The sequence below is a fragment of the Uloborus diversus genome, chromosome 6 (genome assembly GCF_026930045.1).
Source record: "Uloborus diversus isolate 005 chromosome 6, Udiv.v.3.1, whole genome shotgun sequence".
NCBI classification, from domain to species: Eukaryota; Metazoa; Arthropoda; class Arachnida; order Araneae; family Uloboridae; genus Uloborus; species Uloborus diversus.
Window position 1 is genome coordinate 105,308,951 of NC_072736.1, and position 19,682 is coordinate 105,328,632.

General features: G+C 35.9%; 1 protein-coding gene across 1 annotated transcript in view; it reads right to left on the bottom strand.

Annotated features, from left to right (window-relative positions):
* LOC129223755 (dual oxidase-like) overlaps positions 1 to 19,682 on the bottom strand; it is a 253,791-nt gene that overhangs the window by 18,405 nt on the left and 215,704 nt on the right. The window contains exons 17-25 of the mRNA XM_054858115.1: positions 18,237 to 18,422; positions 17,043 to 17,265; positions 10,714 to 10,986; positions 10,406 to 10,448; positions 8,069 to 8,232; positions 5,086 to 5,316; positions 2,427 to 2,520; positions 2,248 to 2,297; positions 154 to 314 (exon numbers count right to left, since the gene is read on the bottom strand). Coding sequence (XP_054714090.1) covers positions 154 to 314; positions 2,248 to 2,297; positions 2,427 to 2,520; positions 5,086 to 5,316; positions 8,069 to 8,232; positions 10,406 to 10,448; positions 10,714 to 10,986; positions 17,043 to 17,265; positions 18,237 to 18,422 — 1,425 coding nt within the window. The remainder of the gene's footprint in view (positions 1 to 153; positions 315 to 2,247; positions 2,298 to 2,426; positions 2,521 to 5,085; positions 5,317 to 8,068; positions 8,233 to 10,405; positions 10,449 to 10,713; positions 10,987 to 17,042; positions 17,266 to 18,236; positions 18,423 to 19,682) is intronic.

Consider the following 19,682-nt stretch of genomic DNA (forward strand, 5'->3'; position numbering starts at 1 on the left):
ATTCCTGGGATTAGATATCTTGCTGTTATTCCTGGGATTATATATCTTACTGTTCCTCTGAGACGAAGATATCTTTTTTATAGTAGGATCTTTACATTTTTTTCCGAGTCTTAATGTTAATGAAGTACAAGAAATAGAATTGCTGATACTTACTCCCGTTAATTTTGCAAGCCCATGGACTAAACAGAGAATATACAAAAGTACATATAGACTGTGTGATTTCCAAAAGTAACTGTAAGCTTTCTCACGAATCTTCGGATGAGCAAAAATAAAAATAATGCATACAATTGCAAATAATAAAACACCAGTTATACCTAGAGAGGGAAAAAAATATGATAAACATTTCTAATTAAGAGAATAAACTAGTTCAATAACAATAGAATAAATATAGCATAAATATAGCTGATATATTTGTAAAAAGTGAGTAAGAAAACTGATGGCTCATTAATACAGAAAGATTTATACAAAGAACACCATTGTTAATTCGCAAAAAAACAAAGTTTTGAATTTAAAAAGAAAACATTAAAAAACTGAATCATATGACATCAGTAAAATAGTTCTTCCAATAAAATATTTTGCTACGTCCTCTCATCATCCTAGTAGAGTAAGAGCACTTGAGTGCCAGACCTACGTCATAGTATAAAAGCCCAAAGTTTTTCTGCGTAAGGAAATTACAGCAGATAAGAAAGGTTAGCTATTATTTAAGCTGAGTTGCTCTGGCTTTGGCAAAAAACAAGTAGCAAAGTTGTGTCAAAAACTGAGTCATTCCATGTAAAGTGAATTCGTCGACTCCACGCAACCATCTCCGATTTGAACGAAATTTTATAGAGGTGCAGACATGCCTTCAGAACTCAACTGTACAGATTTTCAGCTTCAAAGACCCAAATCTTGAGGATCTAGGATCGATTAAAAAAAAGGGGGGGGGGGGCTCCGAATTGGCGGATCAGCTTTGTGAAACGAATTGCCATGTTTGTCACATGTTTCCCCATTGGACGCCATTTCGGAGCCCACTTCGTTTTTTTTTTCTTTTTAAGGTATCCTAGCTCCTTATGACTTGCGTCTTGGAAGCTGAAAATTTGCATAGGTTAGTTTCATAAACATGTTTGCCCCTTTGAAGAATGTCCTCCAAATCGGAGATAGCTAGGTGGGGACCATCAGGTCACGTGACACGGAATGAATCTGTGATGTTTAGCTTTTTGCAGCAATTTTACGCACTTAGCTATCTGTTTCCTGCCAAAGGCAGTGCGACTCAGCTTAAGTAATAGAAAACCTTTCTTACCTGCTGCGATGTTCTTACGCAAAAAAATTTTCGGTCTTTATACCATGACGTAGGTCTGGCACTTAAAGGACCTTGAACTATAGTTTTAAAGTCAAACTAAGCTTAGACAATAATGGAAGAAATAAAATTACAAAATGCAAATCGCAAAACAAGGTACTATTGTTTCTGTTTGTAATCTAAAAATATTTTATGTCTTTTGAAGCACTTATAATCCATAATTCTTTTTCATATCTTCAGGGGAAAATTTATAAACAAGTTATTTTTTTGAATAATTAGAAAAGAAATTCCTTTGATAGAAATGCCCAGTTCAGCTTCAAAGAGAGAGAAAGAGAGACGAGACTTTCTTTCTTTCTTAGATAAAAAACCGGTAAGAATTACTGAAATAAAGTTTTATTATTTCCAGAATAAAATTAGATTTTATATCTTAGTTGTAAATGCTAAAAGTATAAGTAACAAAAACTCAGTTTTTTCTTCCATGCAGTTTCGACAAATTAATGCTTTTTCTTGATTTTAGTGTTGTGAGAACATTTCATTAAAGGTTGTTGTGTCACCATTCCTAATGTTTATTTAATTCGAAGCATTCATATCTTTTCTCAAACACAATTTTGAAAAAAAAAAAAAAAAAAAGAAAAAGAAAAGAGAAATGTTCTGCTTTCTAAATTTGCAGTTACCTACTTGTGGTACTCAAACGACAATGTGTCATAACTCTGAAATTCGGGGACCCCGAAAGAAATAAAAAAATCTTTTTATGCTTACGTATTTTAAATAATGATAAAAGTAATCTGTTTTGTGGGCTAAGCACTGATTCATTGTTATTTATTTCGAGTACAATAAAAGCACGAAATGCTCACGAGGAAAGATAAATGATTTTCAAAAAGTATTTTCAGCATTAAAATTAAATAAAAGTAAAATATAAAGAGCTACCCAAAGAACGTAATTGAGGAAAAAATACATTAAAGCATACATACCAGTTACAGTTTTGAATAACCAGAAAGCTATCGTAGGTTTAAAATCAGAGCTAATAAGAAAAAGTGGACAAAAGAGAATGACATAAGCTGTTAAAGTTCATAAAAGGAACATAATAGAAATGAAAAATGTAGCGTTTAGTATAGGTATGTAATATTAAAATATTTATATTTGTACTTACTCGAAATGCATTTCTTGCGTTAAACACCGCAAATGATCTAATGGTTGTGTTGAAACATGGTAAAAATTGATGCAATGGCCAACAGAATGGACAACTTGAAAGAAACCAAAGATTTTTTAAAGTGAAATGGGGACAACAATTATAAAACAACACAAAGTTTTATTCAAATAGAAAGATGTATTGTAATATAACAATTTAAAAATAACTCAAAAGTTGTGAGTGCGTGATTATTTTAAATTGCAGTATAGAGCCTCGAGTATTCGTAAATTCGTAATTCTTTTAACAGAAATTTTGTTTAACTGAAGTCTGTTTTCTTGAATTTTATTTTTTGGTAAATTAAAAATATCACTTCAACGCCTTCAGAGGTAACCATTTCTATTGTAGAAACCAAATTATTTTTGCATTTCTATCACTTCTCTTCCCACCACCTCCCAAGCAAATCAATTAATTTCTTCAACACTAAATAATGCTAAAAATGCTGAACGCTGTTAATAACTTCTTTAAAATGCTGTTAAATTCAAAAGCGTTCGAATAGGAAATTAAATTAATGCTCTATTAAGTAATTACTTCTTCATTGCGGATTTATGATTGAAATCAAAAAACAAAAAGTAAAAAAAGTTTACTGCATTATTAATAACACAATAACGATTAAAGTTTACTCTACTATGTTTTATTAAATTTACACTACATTTTCCTGCCATGCGTGATATTTATTGGACGAATTTATCGTTTATAATTATTGTAGTATAATTAAACACATCTTAGTAGTTATTTTGCAAAGATATACGTATATAAATGAAGAGCTAAAACTGCAGCGATCTCTTTACAGCGATTTCAAGTATCCTTCTCTGTTCTGGAAATTTCGGTTTATCAAAGGCGGTCAGATTCCGATCACTCCAGTTAATCGAGGTTCCACTGCATAATTTTTTTCTTATATTTCATTGTATAATATCTGAAAAATGACAATTCCTTCTTCTCAGGGGTTAAGGAAGTTTTTATTTAAGTTATGAATTAATTATTGTGAATTTGTGACGAAAAAGTGGATTGCCATGATAATCAAATGATAAAAATTTTAAAATGCTAAGATAAGAGGACCTTATACATTGTCCTTTGAAAAAGAATAGGGGTAATCTTCTTAGAAGATACTCTAAATAACTCAGGACTCGCAAAAAAAAAAGAGAATAATTATATCAATAACAGAGTGTCATAATAATAAAAATTTGAAAATGCTTGGATAAGAGGACGTTACATTGCCCTTTAAAACTAAATAATATTTTAAAATAGGATAACATTCTTTTAAAATACTCCAAATCTAAAGGCATTATCTCAGGATTGACAAAAAAATGATTATAACAATACTAATTACAGCTTCCACAATAAACTTCTCCCCCATCTGTTATTTTAATAAAACACAATTTTCATTCATAATTACGATTGGAGAAATATGTTTCTGTCGAGTTGATTATCAAAATATGGCCGAAAGTAAGGGGTACTCGCATCGCTATCTTGGATTTTAAATGCGTTGCTTTCAGTTTTCGTTTCATATATCAAAAACGTTTTACTTGCGAGTAAAATAATGAGTTAAAGAACATAAAATTACTTTTTTGAAAGGGTGTTTTTATTTTTATTGTTGCTGTAGGAAGGTTTTGAGGCATAAAACGAAAACTAAAAAAAAAAAACCCACCTAAAATCTTAAGATGGCGGCGTGAGCGCCGCCTCTTTCCTGTCATAATTTGATAATTTTCACCCTGGGTGCAAAACAATTCATCTAATCATAATTGTGTATAAAAATTTTGCTTCGTTTAAAAAAAGATTGGGGTAGAGATTTACAACGACAGCTTGTACTACAGGAGGATTCTAAATTGTTTTTGCATGTTAAGAGGTAGGTGATAATACCCATCCAGGCGTCCAGGTGACAAATAATTACCATGGAAGGGGTCGCATTTCATTCTCATAGCCATAAAAGAATGGACAACTAGAGCGGATCCTACGAGTCTACGAGAACAAGCAATAAAAGTAATAGCCTCTGACGTCATTTTGAACCTGCCTATTTCCAGGGCCTAGTTACTGAATAGGCAAACTAGGCCGTGGAAAAAGGCACCTGTTTTTTAAGTTCTCCCAAATTGCTAAAACTGTTTTAGTCAATAATCTATTATGGCTAAAACTATAAGGTTTGACTATAGGGGGGGGGGGCGAAAACTGCTTGGCCTAGGGCCTCCCAATATCTTAATCGGGTCCTGTTTATCTCTTAAGACTTTTAAGAAGAGACGCCTTATGGACTCAGGTAAAGATCTTGTGACAAGAATACTTGTAGCAGTGGACAAAATTAACGCGACACCAGGAATCTTCTAGGGTGCGCCAGTTATTCTTTTGCTAATTCCTCTGTGCTACGACACGCGTAGCCAGCATTTTGAGCACTTGCTGTGTGTATTTCCCCAACTAAAAAACCTGATTGAGAACTTTTAGACATTGTTATTATTTTTCCAACACTGTGGTAAACTCAGGTTGGAATTCTAATAATCCTCTTTTTGGTCTCTCAGAGTGGGATGCGATCCAATATTCCTGTGTAATTATTTGCCATCTGGATGGGTAAATCATTCCTCTTGATTTGTAAAAAATATGTAGAACCACTCTCTACAAGGCATTTAAGAAATCAAACCTGTGAAGAAAAGAGCGGTCAACGCAACGATCTTATGAAACTGCACATGCGAATCCAGAGGGATGAACTGCTGAAGCGAAACTTCACGAATCCTGGTGATAAGGTTCCTGCACATCGTGAGCAGCAACACGGAGTAGCAGAAGGACAAGGACGCAGCGGATCCCCTCGTGAATGCTATGCCTACTCCCATGATGTGTCGTAAGTCCATGTGCTCCGTGAAGTACGTGTAATCTGGAACAGAAAGGAACTACATTTATGTGCTAAGAATGAACGTTATTTCATTCGGGTTTTCTGTTATCCATAAAAAAAAGTTTTGTTTTTACCGATAACACTGTGTAAAAAATATTTTCTAGGGGTCGCCCGCAAATGATGTTACACTCTGAGAAGGGATGAAGGTTCGTGTATGTGGGGAACAGAGTGCGACAGGGGGGAGGGATGGGTAACAAGTGTGACATCCTACGTTATATGAGGCAGTGATAAGTAAAGGGATATAAGTGCTAAAGTTAAAGATTTGGAGATAACCAGTAAAAATGGTGGGAGAACTTCTCCCTTGTTTTGAGACAAGAGGTAGTTCTAGAAGCCCTGGTAAGTGCTTCTGTATAGCATGATTTAGAAAAACTTTTTAATGAAAGCCTACCTAGGACCAGAGCTTTAAACGTGTTTTACTCAAAACTTGAAAATGTTCTCTTATATCCCTATGCGTCTGACTGCCTCATATATAATATGCAACAAGGGGGTCAAGGGAAGTGTGAACCTTTGTGACAAAATGGGGAGGGTATGAAATACAGTGCGATCTAAAAATATTCGAACTGTTGAAAAATGCGAATCGTTAGAAAAAAAGTAAGGTATTGAATATCAGTTTAGATTTTAAGAACTTGAAACTTCCTTGAAAATTAAGATAAAGTTAAGAATTTTCAAAAGGCGTTTATAAAATTCTATTAGAATACAGTACTGTCCCAAACTCTCCAAAAAAGCACCTTTACTCGCAATAATTGTTTTTTTTTCTGGTGGGGGGGGGGGGGTACTATTTGTTAAAGGTAAAAACATTTATTTATCTATGTTCATTTAAATCAAGATTAATTTCTTTACACATATTTTTTCAACTATACTTTTTTCATGCAGGGTCCGGCATATCAACCTCTTGTGTTCAGAGTAAAAACTGTGTAAGTTGTGGTCGGGATGCGGTACTGGAAGTGGTATAAGCAGATAGCAGAATCATGGATTGTATTGAAAGGCAAACATCCGGTTTAAAGGCGGAAATGTACGTACCTATTAGTTTTTCGGGATGTCAGCGTTTGCAGATGTATGTTAGCCTCTAAATTAAGCATTGTCTCATTCATATGAGTGGAACACACACATCAGAATTTAATTTTTCTTCCTCATTCACATAGACTCGTGTTAACTGGACGTTTGCCAATTCCATGCAGTCCGCGGTTGGACAATATGTGCCATTTGCAGTAGTAGCAATGGCATGCCGTGGTAAACATTATCATGCGTTGCCGAGGAGTAGACTCGTAAAGGTGGTTTTTTGATTACTACTCAGGAAGAACGTTTTATTCGGTTCCATTGTGCCGACATGATCGTGTTCGACAAGAAAAACTATTATATTCGTAAAGATTGAGTACAGGATTTTTCGTACATTCCAATCCGAAAACGACTAGCCCGCTGCATGTTTTAAGTGCTAAACGTTTTGGGGACTCCTGGATGGACGCTCTCACTTGTGCCACATTATTCAGCTTTGTAACGAGGACTGTTGCCTGAGGTTGGACATACGTTTTTGCTTTTGGTACAGTACCTACGGCTCTAAAGTTTGATACACAAACATGATTTTTTATTCTATCTGGAACAGGATCATGTCTGCCAAACCGGAACTGAAAGTGAAAATCTTGCTAATTAGTAATCAAAAGACCAACATTACGTGTATACTCTTCCGCAACACATGCCGATGCTCACCACGCCATGCCATTGCTACTACTGTAATTGACGCGTAGAGTACTGTATATCGATAGCACACTCTTCAAAGTAACCCCCCCCCCCCAGAACTCACACAATACCCTCTTCAAATACGGTTGGGAGGGGGGTGATAGACTAGAATACCGGACCCTGAAGTTATTTATAGATTTATTGTGAAAATGTTTTATAATATATGACAGGTAAACGAAGAAATGAGTTTTAGAGATATTTTAAGCAAACGCATTTTGAATTCAGTACTCACAATCTGAAAAGGTTGAAAGTTGACTTTTTTTCCCGAGGTTTTTTTTTTTTTTAGCGGAAGCTAAATAAGCAAGCATGTACAATGAAGCTCGTACAACAGATGGAAGAAAAATGCAAAAAAAAAAAAAAAAATTAAAAACTTGCAGTTACTGCCTTTCACCTGCCCATGGAAGTATAGTGCTTCATAATGTGAGTCCAATGCAAAAACGGATTCTCAAGCAATGCCCTTTTAAAATTTTCAAATTTCTGTAAATTCAATATAAAGTATTTAAAGCTTTTTTTTTTCTTTTGATTAAACAGTTATTAATGTTAGAAATCTTCTAATGTAAAGGAGAAGTAATGGATTAAGGGAAGAATAGTTTATCTTTGGTTTAGGTTTTCTTAGGTTGGGTAGTCTTTTAGTTTAAGTTTTTCCTACAGCAGTAATAGCCTCCCTACAGAATTAGGGGTCCTAGTTTGAATCATCTAGTGTTAGAAGGATTATTCAGCCCGATTTATGTTCATCAAGTTTTCTGAAGACATCAGACAAATAATATTTTCCTTTTACAAGAATGTTTCAATAATGCAGATTTTTCAGAATAAAGTAACAAAATTGATATAGCATCAAAGTCATCATTCTACTCAATATAATGCTCTAACATATTTTTCGAAACAACGTGACAAAATAAGTTGAACTTTGGTGCTAAACTTTTTCATTTTGTTCCGTTATTTTGAAAAATGCAGTATCGTTACAATGACATTCATATTCAAATACTGATAAGGTACTTACATATAAACCTTTCAAGAAACAAGACGAGATTTATGACATAGAAAACGAAGAGGTAGAAAATGTGTTGCCTGTATTCTTCCAAAAATGTTACAATGTGGTTGTATTTCTGTCTCCAGTAGTTTTTTCTTTCATCGGGGTGGTGATTTATTTGAAAACTTGTCATTCTGTGGAAAAAATATGAGGTTTGAAAGTTAACATAAGACAAGGCAGTAGTGAAATACATAGATACTTCATTAGATAATTAATTTCTTTACATTTTATTTTGAGGTATATCGATAGCTTCCTTAAATTACTCTCTTACAGTCCGTGTATTTAGAATCGGCGTGTCAAGTCCAAATATCTTTACCATTGATTGCTTTATTTTTAATAGCCTCCTTGGAGTGATTACAGGTTGTTGCTCCACAAAAACGCCATATTTGCTTGCTGCCATAATTTATTGTACAATCTTGATAGGAAGTATACATTTCATCAAAGTAAAAAGTGAATGCTTGGCGCACTCATAGTTGCGTTCCTTTGGAATCATAACTTTAAACTATTTGTTTACAGAAATTTCCTTAAAAAATCCGGACAATCAAAAGATCCAGATAAACGGAGGCTGGAAAAACTTCGGTCCCCTGTACTTTCAAATTCGAGCAATGTAAAGTAAATCAGCTTCTTTCAGGCCCGTCATTTCAAAGTTTTCCAAAGGGTATGAAACCAATGCAAATTATGGGGGGAAAGCCTCAATATACAAGCAAGAATGCATAATTACATTATTTTTTCAAAATTCGGGGAGTGGGGAGGTGTCGATTATCCCCCCCCCCCACTCCACTGATTGCTCTAATGACGGGCCCGGCTTCTTTGAACTACGTGTACTAGAAAGAGCAACTGCCACTTTGTTTGCCGAATGACTTATTGTTTTATATGAATGATACTAGATGGCGCTAAAACTGCTGAATGCTCTCATCGGATCCTCTTTCTATTTCAGTGAAATTTTTCCGCTTTTAATTTCGAAAACCGGTGCTTTCAACAACGTTTACAAATCTCACGAACAACGTGAAGATGCAGATTTACCCCTATGTTAAAGCCTATAATAGCATACATTGAAAAGGGGGTGAAAAGATGTTAAATGTTTTTATCTAATTACGTTCACTAAATATTTTGCGTACACTCCGCTTTTGCTTCCGCACTGTACTTCCGCTCTAAAGCAGTGATTTCCAACCTGGGGGCTATTTTTGCTCCTTAAGGAGGCGATAAACTTGTGAGGGGCGACAGGGGGGCGATGAGCATTTAAAAACCAACATAATTTTTTTTTTAAGTCAATCAACATTTGGAAACGTGTACGAAACTTATTGTTAAGATTTCAAACAAAGAACCACAAATTAAAAAAGAAGCAAATTAAATTTCAGAAGTTTCTTCCTCATACAGTGAAACCTGTGTAAGTTAACCACTTGCGGTGCACTACTTTATTGGTCAACTTATAGAGGTTGATTTATACAATAAAGGGCAATTCTGTGCCTGAAAAAGGCGGTCAACTTAGACAGGTGGTCAACTTAAAAGGGTGGTCAACATTACAGGTTTTACTGTATCTTGGTTGCACCTTGAGGAATTATTTCATAATTCATCCCCAAATTTATGAATATTCAAATTTTTATTTATTTATTTATTTTTTAACATTTAAGTGTCAATTATTCCCAAATTCCAACTGAAAATAGAAAATAATTTTGTATAAAATGTACTTTTGTTATGGAAAAGTACGGTACTGTGGTTTTAGTGAAGTAGTGTTTCCCATCAAACACCAATCAGTTCGTTTGGAAATTTTTTTTAAAAAGTTAAAAATGTTACTTTTATTTGTTTATTTCTTTATTTTTTTCCCTTGAGAGCAAATATATAAAATTGCTTTATCATTTCCTTTTTCTTCAAATTAAAATTTGGCATTTATGCGTTCATTAATATCGATGTACGCCAACTTATGATTTTTTTTTCAGGAAAGAAGGGAGGGGGATAGGTACCAATCAACCTCTAGACCGAAGCAGGCGATGGACCCGAAAAAGTTTAGAAACCACTGCGCTAAAACATCTACGCCATGAATTTTGCTATTGCTACTGTTGTTTAGAAACCGAGCCGGATATGTAACATTATACATGACAAGATGACAAGGGACGTATTCCTTGAATACAGCATCATTCAAAAAATTGTATAGATCGGGTGCAGTGAAAAGAGAGTTTTTTTTATGGTGGTCAGATTACTAAAATCCTTCGGTTTTCGCGAGGTTACCAATCCAACTATGGTAATATATATGTGAGATCTCATTTAGGCTGTGATTACACTTACTATTGAGAAAAAGTCAACACTTACCTGGCGACATTTGTAGACGTGTCTAAAAAGTTTTGCTTCGCACCTAGGTAGAAAATTATGTTAAATTAACTTCATTTTATAAGATATTTTTTTCATTATAATCGAAGTGTAAAAATTTACAACAGATTTTACACAACTTCATCAACCCTACGAAATATTAGGAGAGCTAGATCAGCAAACGCTTCAGGTCTTTGCATTTAAAATTACATTTTTAGTTGAATGTTTTCGACGATGAATGATAATAATTTTCATTTTCAAATCACAGAATTTATTGCAAAGAAAATAACAAAAGATATGCTTTAGTATACCTTTGCAGTCTAAGCCTATTGCAATGAAGTCCCCTTTAAATTCTTTCATTAAAACTTTAAAATCTTCGTAATTGAGTTTTTCCTTGGAATCTAGACCTGCTGTTCCAAACATCCCTTTGATGAGCTCCATAACTTGGTCCTCGCCTAAGGAATTTGTCTTTGCTATGTCAACTAAAGAGCGTAACATCTTTGTGAGCTCTTGTTTGTCGATGACGCCATTACCATCATCATCGCACATATCAAAGATGACACGCAATTTCGCGTCAATTTTTCCTGCAATTAAAAGAAAGCAATTACGTATTTTTTCTTCTAGAATTACTCATTGTTGTTTTTTTACAATAATGCAAATTTGAAGGCACTTATGCAGGTCCGTTGAAACTCAAAAATCTAGTGGGAAGTACGAGTGAGGAGGCCCCAGTTGTTTCAAACGCATGTATCAATACAGAGAGAGAGCGAGTGGATTCTTCTTCCGGTTTAGGAGGGCGTCATTTTGTATTGGCAACATAAACATAATAGTTAGAATAATAATCAGTCAGAAACAGTCATAAAATCATAAAAACGCGATTGCAGGCCTTCTTTGTTGAAAGCTACTACACCAGAAGTTACTCGAAAGTTAAGATTCAAAAACGTAGTTATAGGCGACATTCGAGTGTGTTAGGGGGAGTTTTTGGGGGCCTACTCCAAGGAATTTTTTCGAAATTGAAACACTAAAAACGAGATTTAAGACGTTCAATGGTGATGACGGGGGGGGGGGGAGCACGCCTTCCAGGAAAAGTTTCGATGCTGTAGTCTTAAAAATGCAGTTTCAGACTTTGGTATAATTATTTTGACGAGAAGCTCTAAGGCTTCCGGCTGACAAATTTTCGAAACTGAAATTCCATAAACACTACTCCGGACGATCTTCGATGATGTTATAGCGAGAGGGGATTCGCGGGTTCCGACTCTCCTACTCTATCATGATATGATAAACAATGGGGTTGGTGCATCCTAAAAAATATAAATATACAGTAATGGAATGTTATGAGCATACTTAATTTAATTTTTAATCTCTATTATACCTGTGCATGTAACTTAAATAAATATAAATTATCCGAGAAGGTTCTTTACTGATGATCTGCGGTGCGACTCATATGCAACAAGAAGTGCTTCCAAGATTTTTAAAAATAAGCTTTTACCACTTGAATTTTTTTTTCGGCCACGAGATTCAAAGGAGCGAGTCCGAAAGTGTGGTTTTATGCCGAAAATAAGTGAAAAAAAATGTAAAACGAACCCCTGGAGAAAAAAGATTGTTTTTGATGATTTTTTAAATATTTTAGAAGGATATTAGTCCAATGAGTTTGCCAACTTGCTACAAATATTCATGCTTTTGAATTTCCCACCTCTCTAGCCTACCAGAAGAATAATAGTTGTTAATAAAACACTTTAATCACCTCCAAATAAAAATAATGAAATAAACCATGAAACTGTTAAAAACTGAAACATGGGGCGGTACCGAAAATGGTAGGGGATGGGGGGAAACGGGGGGTGTATACATAACTACCAATAAGTATTTGGACACCTATGCAAATGTCGATATCTGCGGTCCTAAGGTACGTCACGGCCTCCGCCGGTATATATCGTGTAGGAAACAGCATCGGCTTTAGTCGCATCCCAAGTAACACTGAAACGTTACGTCATCGTTACATTACGTTGCAATTAGTTGAAACATCGTTACCGTTTCCCACGCAAAGTGATATCACGTTGCTTTATCGATTCGTTACAAAAAGTGTAATTTTGAAACGTTACATCACGTTGCAAATTTCTTAAATTTGTAACGTTGACAAACAGTTGCAAAAGAAACGTTACTTATCGTTGCACCTTGCCTCGTCTTCGGCAACCTCCGAACCCTAGTGGCCATTTTCAGTAAACAACTTCTGGCTTGCTATGCCGCCATTGTTTTGCTGCTTCGCAATCGCGATCTCTCATCACTTTTAGCGGTAAGTACTTTGTATTATTGTTAGTGTATTATTGTTGATATACTTATTTAATTTAAAAAAAAGTGTTATCACATATTTTTGTGAAGTTAATAAACCGCCGTTGGTCGGAGTTTGAGTATTTTTCCCACCGTTACTTTTATTTATAATATTGTTTGAAAGAATAATGTTAGATGCTTTTATTTGAGTATTTATTCATTGATTTCTTAAAAAGATGCTGAAGCTTGGGGATATGTTCCATTAATAAGCTATAAAAGTGATAAATGATACCATTTTTTTACTCATTTAATCGGCTTTTTGCAGAATGATTTTGACGAAATAATTGTAACAATTTTTTGAGAAAAATTTTGTCATGTAACTGAAATTATCTTTAGTAATAATACTGCAAATTTTTGTTTCTAGTACTGATGTAAGAGGATTTTTTTTAAACTTTCATGCCTTTCGAAAAATATTTCTGGAGTTCTTTAGTAATAATAATAATTATTTTTTCAAGGATTTATTTATGAAAGAAGTTTTTATTTAAATTGTAGTAATATCGTTAATTTTGACTATTAATAGAACTCCACTTGATGTAAATTCGGCTATGCTATGTTATGCTCTGTTTATTTTTAAATGTCAGGACTGCTTTTACAAAATATTGTAAATGAAGCAACAGTGTGAGAATACTCGAACGCCTTTAACGGCATGAGACATTCTATAAATTAAAAAAAAATTTTTTTTTGAAGATTTTATAAAAGTATATTAACAATAATTGCATTAACAAAAAATGCAGAATACTTACTGTATCAAAAATTAAGGGTTCAACGAACCCACCTCCATTCTCACCAAGAAAAAAAAAAACATTTTTTTTTTCAAAGCTTGAATAAAATTTTCTATTCTATTCTATTTCTATTCAAGAGTCACAACTGACTACAACTGTATTTATGTCGAGGTCTGCATACTAGTGCCTTGCCTCCATTATTTTATATACCAATAGATGGCAGCACCATCACCGGATCGAACAGTTAATGAGAATTTAGAACTAGTCCAAGAGCTAATAGCTACCTGATACTAGCACCCCCAGAGGTATCGTTTCACTTGGAGGACATTGAGACCACGAGCATATTTAACGTCGCCCAGTCCCCTTTAATGACGACGGTGGGTCTTCGACCAGCGGGGATCGAACCCGAGCCGAATAAAATTTTAATACAACGTTTAAAAGCAACGTGATGTAACGTGATAAATAAAGATTAATGTAACGTTTCAAAAATCGTTGATGTAACGTTACTGAAACCGTTGATGTAACGTTACTAAAAACCGTTGCTTTTGCGTTTTGCAACGAGACATATTTTCGCTCTATCAACGTTACCAGTAACGTGATGTCAACGCTTCAGAGCAACGTGATGTAACGTGATTTATGTTACTTGGGATGCAAGATGCCTCGCAGTTCGGAGCTCTCTGATTTCGAGAAAGGTATAACTATTGGGTATCACAAATGTGGCCGATCCTTATGGGACATTACTTGCGATCTGAAGTACCCTAAATCAACAGTGGCCTATGTGATTAAGAAGTGGAGGGTGAGCTGTCATTGTCGGAATGTGCCCCGAGTCAGCAGACCAACGAAACTGGGAGATAGAGACCGACAAGTGCTGTCCTGAGAAATTCGGAAGAACTGCACCCAAACGATGGCCCTCATCTGCGAGAAGTTTCAACAGGCGTCCGGAAATATTGTTTCATATAATACCATCCGTAAGGAAGTACATCTGCTTGGTTTTCATGGTCGTGCTGCTGCCCATAAGCCTTTGATCACAAAGTCTAACCGCGCTGCTCGGTTAATGTGGTGCAAAGCACATCGAAATCGGACCGTAGATCAGTGGAAACAGGTTCTTTGGAGTAACGAATCAAGGTTCACCCTTTACCATTCGGATGGCAGGGTCTGGGTCTGGCGTCTACCTGGAGAACGTCTCCTGCCAGAATGCATTGTGCCAACAGTCAAGTTCGGTGGAGGTGGAATTATGATCTGGGGGTGTTTCTCTTTTTGTATAGGCTGGGACCCTTGGTCCCCATTCATGGTAAGCTCAACTCTGATGCCTACTGCACTATTTTGGATGACATTGTGCTTAATACGTTGTGGCAGTTTTACGGGTTGGACCCCTGTTACTTTCAGGACGACAATGCCAGTTGTCATGTTTCGTGGGGGATGTGTGGTTCAGTGGGTTGCGCTCGAGCAGCGCGCGGTCGTCGCGCGCGCCGAGTCTTGTTGCAAAGAACCCATTGGCCAGCCGAGGCTCGTATTGCGCCATGATGCCGGTCGTATTTATCCGGAACGTTCATGGTGGGACCTGTATTTTGCCGTGACGCCGGTCGTATTCCGGAGGTTGCGGTGGTCCTCTCGTTCTCCCGTCGGTGGTGTGCCGTCCTTTTGGTTCGGGCTCGGAGCGCCGTACGCGCTCTCGGGTACCCGTTACGTAACCGGCCATAAGGATGACCCGCGGGGCCGTAGTGCGTGGTGATGCCGGTCGTATTTCCGGATGTTCACCTGCCGCTCCCTGCCGGCGAGCTCCCGGCGGCTCTCGACGCCGGGATTCCCTAGCTTAGTGCTGCTCATCTGCTTGCGGCGCGGAGTAATGGACCCATCGCTGCGCATGCAGAGTCGTAATCGAACGAATGGGTTTTTCTGCCCGTAAATCCGAACGAGACTACTCGATGACTGTGCACGCTCGCCCCTCGGCGTTGACGCCGTTGGGGACGTTGTGAGTACAGAACCGCTCCGGAGAGAGTGCGTTTCCTTGACCGTACTGAGTTACGAGGGGCTTGCCGTCGAAAGCGAGTCCCGCGGTCCTGCCGAGTGCGGGGCCGTGCAGTATAAATCTCGGATTCGTGCCTCTTTCGGCTCGAACGTCCAGCTTTTTGCGGACGCTACCTGGTTGATCCTGCCAGTAGTCATATGCTTGTCTCAAAGATTAAGCCATGCATGTCTAAGTACATGCCGTATTAAGGCGAAACCGCGAATGGCTCATTAAATCAGTTATGGTTCCTTGGATCGTACCTTACTACTTGGATAACTGTGGCAATTCTAGAGCTAATACATGCAGCAGAGCTCCGACCTTCGGGGACGAGCGCTTTTATTAGTTGTCATGTTTCGACGTCAACCAAAACTTGGTATGGTGCCAATGGACTGGTCTGCCCATCGAATGGACTGGTCTGCCCAGAGCCCAGACCTGAACCCTATCGAGAACCTCTGAGACGAGTTGCATCGCCGGATTCAGGGGTGCACTCCCCGTGCAAAATCGGTGAAGGAACTTCTATGTCTTCTCCAAGCTGAGTAGAAGAAAATAGCACTAGCTGTCATACAAAGACTTGTGGGAAGTATTCCCCTGTGGGTTCACTCTGTAATTGCTTCTCGTGGAAGCTCTACTAACTATTGATTTTGAATAAAGTTAATTTTTCTTTTCTATAACAGGTGTCCAAATACTTATTGGTAGTCAGTGTATCTGTTTTCTGGGGTTCATTCAACATAAGAATTAGATAATGGTGATAGAAAAATCTTGAAAGTTTTTTTTATAAATTTATTTTTACCACGCCGTATTATTAGTAGTTGTTGTAGCGCAATCAAAAGCTTTTTATCCGACTTCAAAAAAAGGAGGTTATGATTTCGTCTTGCGACTTTTTAAGTATGTTTTCGTATTACTCCAAGAATACTGGATCAATTTGAAAAATTCTTTTTTTGTTTGGAAGGGCATACTTTCCAACTTTCCAAATGGTCTCATGTTAATTTTTTCTGGATCTGATGAGGGGTCCCGGAGAAATCTAAGAAATTTTAAATTTCATACGTTGTGGATACGGAGACCAGCTTTCGTCAGCTGCGAGATACGTCACGTGGCGTGAATGGCAACCCACCAAATCTTGAGTTAAACACTAATTTAACAAAACGTGGAAGGGTTTAAAACTAAACCTACTCAGTTACATTAGTTAGTAGTTTATGGGAGGTCCCGACTTCAAATGGTTATTAAAATTTAAGAGATTGTTTATAATTAGTTAGGTTATAAAATAATTCATGTATAGTAATTAAAATCAGTGTTTATTTTATAATTGGGTGTTTTGTTTAGTTGATTTTTGTCCTGGAGTTGTAAAATAAATTTGATTTATACGTTTGGGTAGGAAATCATATTTAAGTATGACCAATTATTTTCTACTTTTTAGTTCCTCTTTGTTTTTTGAAGTCGGTTCTTTTTTTTATTTGAAAATAATTTATGTATAATAAGTATACAAAGCTTAATCTAGAATTATCGAATTTACGGTGCGGTCACGTACATCTACAATCATACATCAAAAATTAATAACTACATTTTTAAAACAGATATTCTTGAAATGTACCTCGAGAAAAGAGATCAACAGTATCCAAAAACTCTTGGAAGCTTATTTGACCATCCTTGTCTTTATCAACGCAGTTGAACATGCGTTTGACGAACAGCGAGTCCGGTTTCATACCCAAAGCTTCGGCAAATTCATTTTTGGATAAGGATGTACGCATTACCATGATAATATCATTTCCAATATCTTCTAATTTCCTCCGCTCGCCAGGTTTCAAGCCAAAAGTCTGTTTGAAAGGATAAAGGAAAACATTCAAAACCTGTAGTCTATGTTCGGGATATGGAAATACTGACATTTTTACGTTTTGAGTATGAAAAGTTAAAAATGTCCCACTTGAGCAATAAAAAATATTCAGAGAAAAACAAAATGCTTAAAAAGTTATTGTATCGTATTCTAAACACAAATGATTCTAATTACATTTTTAAAAACATCAATGAGTTAAAATATCAAAATAATTGACTATTTTCAACACTTCTCAAGAAAAATTCCGAATAGAAAATGTAATATAATGACTATCTTATAATACTTTATTTTATTATATATTCACTCAAACTTTTGCAAATGACTTAGATTCTGTTGTTGAAATGACAGGTTTTGAGCCATTATGTCATGACCAACGCTTATAAGATATTTTATTACTGTATGTTAAGATTCAATAAACTCATCCAGTCCTCTTTTTCTTTCGGTAAATTTTGAAAATATTCAACGAATAAAAACTATTAAACCTTACAGCAATTTTGAATGAACAATTCTTAGACTTGTTACTATTTATTCAATATAAACAGTGAGAATACCGATAGTTCTGGATTGTATATAAAGCTCTTGTAATAATTACTCTTTCGGGGAGATTTTTCTCTCTCAACATTCTGTTCGACTATGATGCAAATTATGTGAAATAAAGATGTCAGGGCTCGTAATAGATAATGAGAATCGAGAAACTGAAGGAAATGTTACAAACACAACACACCAAATTAGGATTCTATCTTCGAGACTAATTTCAACAGCTAATTGGACTTAAGCTTTTCCGAAATTCGCCGCACCTTGATGTGCTTCAAGTTGATGTGTTTGGCGAACAAGCGATTACTACCGATCAATCGACCATACAATGAAGCAGGTGAAAAATTGCTCCATAATTGTGAAAATTGAATCCATTATGGCACACGTCTGTTAGAAATTGATTAAGAACTCGTCTGTTACCAGTGCGTAGGCTTCTCTGAAGAAGTGCTCCAGCCTTTTCTGTCTTTTTTCTTTAGTCTCGGCGTTTGCGAGCATGGCATCTCTGTATGTCTGGATCTTTTCCAACGTCTTGTTTTTGCCTATAAGAAAATTTTCGAGTTTGTGGAGGAACTTGTTTCTTCCTTGCAGATTTTCAAATTGCAATACCTAAACACAAAAGTTTTACTTAAAAAATGGTTTATTAGAAAGTGTCATTTAGATTACAATGGGATTGTTTTCTTCATTCAAATTACATTTGGTATGTATTATTAGTTCACATTTTTTACTTTAACGGTTTAAAATGTATAATAAGTACGTAGTGTCAATAAATGGTAGGGATGCGCGTCGCACTGAAAGCAAACGGGATACTTGAAAGTGATTTAAATGCATATGAAAAACTTTCGTGAATAGTATTAGTCAATTAGTTAAGATTTTAACTTCCCGTATTTTCCTTATGAAATGTTTTATAATATTCTCAATCATTTAAATAGGAAAATGTTGAAACATTTCAATTTTAATGTTAAGATTTTATTTGTTATATATATTGTAATAATGTTAACATTTCATTTTTAATGTTGAGATTTTCACACTTCAGGTTATAAAATGTCGGGGGAAAATCGTAGTTCTTTTAAAAATAAATCTTAATTTAAAATTTTCATGTTGTTGGTTATTTGTCAGCTATTTACGCCCCAACCACATTTATTTTTTTTATTTTCTCTTTTTTATCCTTTTTATTCCGTATCGAGATGAAATATTTTCAATTGCCAAGCCCTAGAAGGTCCTATCCCCCCCCCCTCCCATCAAAAAAAATCATTACAGATCGTCCTCAATTTGAGGAGAGCCACCTAACAACATTGAAGACAGTCTTAGATTGCGTTCTGGGAGCTTTTATTTCGAAAAATTGCCGAGACCCTAACGTTACTAGAAAATAGTCAAAAATTGCGTTTATAAGTCTTTAATTTCAAAAAAATTCGGGGAGGGATGTCCCAAGCCCTGTTATATCACCTAAGAACGACGAAATTTTACCTTTCAAAATTGCAATTTCAGAAAAAGTAAGCGGGGGAACCTCTGACCCTTTCTTCATAATACTATTATGAACGTCTAAAATCTTCGTTTTTGAGGATTTTAATTTTGAAACATTGGGAGGAGACGCTTAATCGATCAGAAACTCTCTGAGTCCTATTATTTTCCCTAATTGCAAGTATGGTCTATAATTGCGTTTAAAAGACATACATTTCGGAAAATATTGGAGAGATTCCCGAAACTTTTTCTCCCCCTTACATCTCCCAAGATCGAATAAAATTGCATGTTTAGGCTGATGAAGAATATAAGCTAAGTTCAAATGAAGAAAAAAATAATTGTTTTTTCCCCCTCCCCTAAAATTGATTTCTGATTGCGTCACTGTTTTGTAACTCTTAGCTGAGTCAA